Source organism: Trichechus manatus, unplaced genomic scaffold (genome assembly GCF_000243295.1).
Source record: "Trichechus manatus latirostris isolate Lorelei unplaced genomic scaffold, TriManLat1.0 scaffold00185, whole genome shotgun sequence".
Classification (NCBI taxonomy): domain Eukaryota; kingdom Metazoa; phylum Chordata; class Mammalia; order Sirenia; family Trichechidae; genus Trichechus; species Trichechus manatus.
Genome location: NW_004444121.1, coordinates 4,359,240 through 4,365,121, shown reverse-complemented (window position 1 = coordinate 4,365,121; position 5,882 = coordinate 4,359,240). Strand labels below are relative to the sequence as shown.

Here is a 5,882-nt window from a genome sequence, read left to right as displayed (position 1 = left end):
TCGGAGACGCAAGAGCCTTGTGACGGGGCGGGGCTTGTGACGGAGCGGAGCCAGGCCCCCGTGTGGGCGGGGCTAGGGCTGAGGACCCGTGATGGGGCGGGGCCGGGGCTAGTGATGGGCGGGGCTTGTGTCAGCGGGGTCTGATGGGGCGGGATTTATGGCTAGACGGCCCCGCCCCCTGTGGGCGGGGCTAGGGCTGCGGGGGTCGTCCCGCGCAGACCCCACGCATACTACCTGCCCAGGAGAGAGGTGAGACCGGGCCTGGCAAGTTTGGTTCAACGTTCCAAAGATGCATGTCAGTCCCTTTCTGGAACTGAAGCACGTTCACTGTACCTGTTCATTTAAGTGTCTCAAATCCAGATGACTAATGGTTTAATTGCCTCACTCTCTCCACCAGTTAAGAAAACCGTGTAAGTGTCAAGCACGGTGCTAGACCGTCTATCCTCGCCGTCTTCCTCACGTCTGCACAACAAGACTGTGCTTCTGGAAGGCTCGGTCCTGTGCCAATGGTTCAATGCTGGACATCTAGCTCTGGTGGGGGGAGGCCCTGGTCTGTAGCCCTTGTACGTGTGCACAGTGTACATACTCCCACCTGGCTGAATTCATGTAACAACAACCAGTTCACAGAAAGTCCTGAAAATGGGACGTTCTGGTCCTATAGGAGCTGGCTCCAGCCCACCATTGCCTGTGGCAGGTCCTCTACAACAGGGGCTCAAGTCACACGTGGTATTCAGTGTGTTAGAAGGGGATACACTGGATGAGAAGAAAAAAGTGGAGCAGGCAGGGATGGATTCAGGCTTTGTAGAACCAAAAGCTTAAACACTTTGGGGGGCCTCTTTAAGAACAATTTAAAACGACAAAGCTTGGCACAGACTTTGGGAGGGGCCACACAGGTTAGAGGCCCTTCAGGAGTTTTAAGTTCATGTTAATTCTGCCATTAAGAGCCAAATAGGGGGAACACAGTTTTTGCGGGATGTCTGTGAAGGGTGGTTAGGGCGGGCCTCACCGAGCAGAGAGTGGAACAGGCAGCCGGAGGGCTGGCCAGGCGGCTCTCTGGGGACAGCGGTGCAGATGGAGCGAGGGGCGGAGCCAGGGCTGAGGTGGGCGTGGCCTTCCGTGCTAGGGGAAGAGCCCTCGGCTGGGAGGCTGGAGCCCACTGGGCCGAGGGAGTGCAGGAGGGATGAGGCCGAGGCGACTGGGGCCAGGCCAGACAGAGCTGCGCAGACCCTCCAAAGGACTTTGGCTTTTACTCTGAGCGACATGGGGGCCGGGGGTGTGCTCAGCCCGTGAAGGGAGGTGGGGACATGGAGACCAGGGACGGGGGTGGGGGGTGGGGGGATGGGGGCAAGGGCGGTGGCAGGGAGTGGATTCAGAGATGTGGCCTGGGTGTGAGGCCTGGTGCTGCGCGGCCGTCTGCATTCCGTTTCCCTGCACAGTGAGGAAAACGGAAGCGACATGTGTGGACACTCAGCTCAGCGCTCCTGGTGGGGTTAGCCACAATGACGGTGATGGTGATGATGGGGCAACTGGGCAGGTCCAGGAGGTGAAGATGGGGAGGGAGGCTTGGCTGGAGCCCAGCTCTTGTAGGTCAAGGGCTGGGAGCGCTCACGTTTAGCCCTCAGGAGGTGTGAGGGCCCGTAGAGCTGCCCATGCTGCGGGAGTGACACAGAGGCCTGGGCTCCCTGAGTCTAGGGTCCCTGAGTCGGGGCAGTAACTTAGAGTCCCCTTGGGTGGATTTAGTGAGGGGATATAACTGGTCATTTCTGGGGCGGAAGCTGAGGAGTACCGGAGGCCAGTCAAACTCCCCCAGCCCAGCCTCCCAAGGGCCGGGGCAGCCAGCACCTCCCGGTCAGGGTCAGTGGACCCGGGGCTCTCAGGCAAGCTTGGGGGCAAAGGAGGGGTCACAGGCAGAAGCACCTGACCGAAGGCACCCAGTCCCCAGCCTCAGGCCCGGCCCCTCCCTCTCTAGCTCCCTCGGAACAGTTTCACTTTTGCTTCCCGGCAAAGCCTGCCTGCGAGCGAGGCGGGGCCCCGGGGGCAGACTCGGGAACCAGGCTGAAGGCGAGGGGCCGGGCTCAGACTGGTGGGGTGTATGTAAGTACCAGGTTAGGGGACACGTGGAGAGGGTGCTGGGGAGGGGTGGGAGGATGGAGTGGGCCATAGGCTCCTCCTACCCACCGCTCGGCCCCAGGTTGTGATGGCGGAGGCGTCCGCGGCCGTGGAGCTCCGTGGGTTGCCCCCCGACGTGCCGGATGAGCTGCTTACGCTCTACTTCGAGAACCGGCGGCGCTCTGGGGGAGGTCCTGTGTTGCGCTGGCAGAGACTGGGCTGTGGGGGCGTCCTTACCTTTCAAGAGTCCGCAGGTGAGGGGGTGGCCTAGAGGAAGGGGAGGCCTAGGAGCTCCAAGAGCCTGCCAGCTCTGACCTGCGCCCGCCCCTGCCCGCAGACGCCGCGAGGGTCTTGGCACACGGGGAGCACATGCTGCACCAGGCGCGACTCAGCCTGCGGCCGGCCCCGCCCCGGGCCCCCGGGCGTCTGCTGCTGCAAGGGCTGCCTCCCGGTGCCGCGGCCCCGCGCCTGGAGCAGCATGTGCAGGCTCTGCTGCGCGCAGCCGGACTCCCACAGCAGTCCTGCCTTGTCCTGGCCAGCACTTGGCCCGACTGTGCGCTGGTCCAGCTGTCGGCGCCCCTATCGGAGGCAGGTGAGAGATGTGAGAGGTGGGACTGCCTGGAGCCGGGTAGGGAGGTGCCCAGCTGACTCCTGCCCTACCCACAGAGGTTGGTGTCCTGGAGGAGCAGGCCCGGCTGCTGGGCCTGGACGGCGCTGCAGTGACCTTGGCCCGCATGCCCCAGACCCGAGCCGTGCGGGTGTGGGGGGACACGCGGCACCCAGACCCGCTGCTGCTGGAGCTGTACCTGGAGAACGAGCCCCGCAGTGGCGGGGGGCCGCTGGAGGACCTGCGCAGCCTACCTGGGGCCCTGGGCACTGTTGTCTCCTTCCGACAGTGGCAGGGTGAGTGGGGCTGCCTGGGCACGCACGCCCCACCGCTGCAGAGTACTGACCTCCTCTCCATCTCTTCCTCCAGTGGCTGAGCGCGTGCTGCAGCGGGACCACTGGCTGCAGGACTCCATGCTGCACCTCATCCCCCACTATGACGTGCTGGAACCCCAAGAGCTTGCTGAGGATGCCCGTAAAGGGGACTGCCTCGCCTGGCTGTCTCCTGAGGCATCTGAGCACACACTCCTGGAGGCTGGAGGGCCGGCGAGGGCTCTGGAGAGCAGAGGGACTGTGACAAAGACAGACTCTGTGGAGGCGCCAGGGCGATCAGAGGCCACTCTGAGGCTGGGACCCGTGGAGCTACTGGGGCAGGAGGGGCCCGTGAGCCAGGGACCCGTGGAACTGCTGGGGCAGGAGGGGCCTGTGAGCCAGGGGCCCGTGGAGCTGCTAGGGCAGGACCGGCCCGTGAGCCAGGGACCCATGGGGTCTCCAAGTCAGGAGGGGCCCGTGAGCCAGGGACCCGTGGGGTCTCCGGGTCAGGAGGGGCCCGTGAGCCAGGGATCTGTGGGGTCTCCAGAGCAGGAGGGGTCCATGAGCCAGGGACACATGGAGTCTCTGAGTCAGGAGGGGCCCGTGAGCCAGGGGCCCATGGAGCTGCTGGGGCAGGACCGGCGCATGAGCCAGGGACCCATGGGGTCTCCGAGTCAGGAGGGGCCCGTGAGCCAGGGACCCGTGGGGTCTCTAGGTCAGGAGGGGCCCATGAGCCAGGGATCTGTGGGGTCTCCAGAGCAGGAGGGGTCCGTGAGCCAGGGACCCGTGGGGTCTCCGGGTCAGGAGGGGCTCGTGAGCCAGGGACCCGTGGGGTCTCCGGGTCAGGAGGGGCCCATGAGCCTGGGACCTGTGGGGTCTCTGGGGCAGGGGAGACCTGTGGGGTCTCTGGGGCAGGGGAGACCTGTGGGGTCTCTGGGGCAGGGGGGACCTGTGGAGTCTCTGGGGCAGGGGGGACCTGTGGAGTCTCTGGGGCAGGGGGGTGCAGTGGAGATGGTGCTGTCAATGGAGCCAGGGGCGCTGCGCTTCCTGCAGCTCCATCACGAGGACCTTCTCGCAAGCCTGGGAGATGTCGCCCTTTTCCCCCTGGAAGGGATGGATGTGACTGGGTTTCGGGTACGTGACCCCTGGGACTCCGCATCATCACCCCTCCTCCCCCTGGGGGCTCTGGGCACTTTTCCTGTGCCCTGAGCCTGCAGACAGCCCTCACCCCCACCCTGCAGCTCTGTGGTGCCCCGGCCCCGTGCCAGGCAGCCGAGGAGCTTCTTCGGAGCCTGCTGGGCAGCATCAGCTGCCACATGCTGAGCCTGAGGCACCCGGGCAGTGCCAGCTTCCTGCTGGGCCCAGAGGGGCAGTGCCTCCTTCAGGGACTGGAAGCTCAGTTCCAGTGTGTCTTTGGGACAGAGCGGCTGGCCAGGGCCACCTTGGACACGGGCACTGAAGAGGTACAGGTGGAGTCCTGCCCGACCCTCCCCTTTCCCACCCTGGACCCGGCAGGGGTGTGAACCTGTGGGCCCTGACCTCTTCCTGCAGGTGGACCCCACGGAGGCCCTCCAGGCCCACACCCTGTTGCCCCAAGACAGTGCAGGCAGTGACCAGGGGAACGTGAGCCTGGGTGAGGCTCGCTGGGGACCCCCCATGGGTCCTGGGGCCCTTTCTGACCTCATTCTCTGCCCTGCTCCTCAATCTTCCTGTCCCCTGACCCTGCCCACCCCCACCCTGTAGCCCCTAAATCCTCCTCCATCTTTCACTCTTCCCTGACTCATTCTGTTCTTCATGCTACCCTGGCCGGGGCCCCCAGAGGAGGTCCGAGAGCTGCTGGCCACCCTGGAGGGCCTAGACGGGGAGGAGTGGCTGCCCCTGGAGCTGGAGGAGCAGCAGCCCGAGGAGGAGCCTCCCCGGGAGGAGGAGGAAGCAGCAAGTTCGGGGTGCTTGGTGGAAGAGCCTGCACCCAGGGCTGGGGAGGAGCCTGTGGCCCCCACTACCAGGGCTCCCGGGCGGCTGGAGGAGGAGGCTGCGCTGCAGCTGGCCCTCCACCGGTCCTTGGAGCTGCAAGGCGTCAGGGCTGAGCAGGAGGAGGCGGCCACGCTGCAGCATGCCCTGGCCTTGTCCCTGCTGGAGCAGCCTCTGTTGGAGGCAGAAGAGCCTCCGGGGAGTGGGGCAGGCGGGCCGGCCCAGCTGCTGGTGCACTTGGCCTTCGAGCAGGACGTGGAGGAGCTGGACCGGGCACTGGAGGCCGCCCTGGAGGCCCACCTCGGGGAGGAGACGGTGGACGCCCGGGGCCGAGTGCTGCCGGCAGAGGTTCATGCCCAGCTGGAAAAGTGCCACGGCGTGAGCATTGGCCTCCACGGGGACTGCGCCGTCCTCCGTGGCTTCGGGGCCCAGCCAGCCCGCGCAGCCCGCCACTTCGCAGCGCTGCTGGCCTGCCCCGGGGATCAGAGTGAGGCCTTTCTCCCGGCGGCCCCGAGCCCCTGCAGTGAGTGGACCCAGCACGGTGGCAGGTGGGTGGGGCAGCCATCAAGGGCCAGGGCCCTAGGCACGGCCTTCACCTCTCTCTCCTGGTGCCAGCACCACAGCCGAGGCTGCAGGGCCTCTCCAGCAGCGGGCTAGAGTGTCTGGCTGAGAGCTCCGAGGAGTTCCAGAAGGTGGTGCGGGCCTTCTACGACACCCTGGACGCTGCCCACAGCAGGATCTGCATTGTCCGCGTGAGCACCATCTGCGCCTGCCCAGCCTGTGGGCTGTCGGTCTCCCGGCATCCAGCTTGGGCTGGCCGGGAGCTGCCCGGTGTGGGGCTGGCCGGGAGCTGCCCGGTGTGGGGCTGGCCGGGAGCTGCCCGG

General features: G+C 66.0%; 1 protein-coding gene across 1 annotated transcript in view; it reads left to right on the top strand.

Moving 5' to 3' along the window:
* PARP10 (poly(ADP-ribose) polymerase family member 10) overlaps nt 1-5,882 on the top strand; it is a 12,100-nt gene that overhangs the window by 870 nt on the left and 5,348 nt on the right. The window contains exons 2-10 of the mRNA XM_023741617.1: nt 2,164-2,363; nt 2,447-2,701; nt 2,776-3,012; nt 3,086-3,794; nt 3,921-4,161; nt 4,269-4,490; nt 4,579-4,660; nt 4,847-5,521; nt 5,614-5,750. Of these exons, the coding sequence (XP_023597385.1) occupies nt 2,164-2,363; nt 2,447-2,701; nt 2,776-3,012; nt 3,086-3,794; nt 3,921-4,161; nt 4,269-4,490; nt 4,579-4,660; nt 4,847-5,521; nt 5,614-5,750 (2,758 nt within the window). The remainder of the gene's footprint in view (nt 1-2,163; nt 2,364-2,446; nt 2,702-2,775; nt 3,013-3,085; nt 3,795-3,920; nt 4,162-4,268; nt 4,491-4,578; nt 4,661-4,846; nt 5,522-5,613; nt 5,751-5,882) is intronic.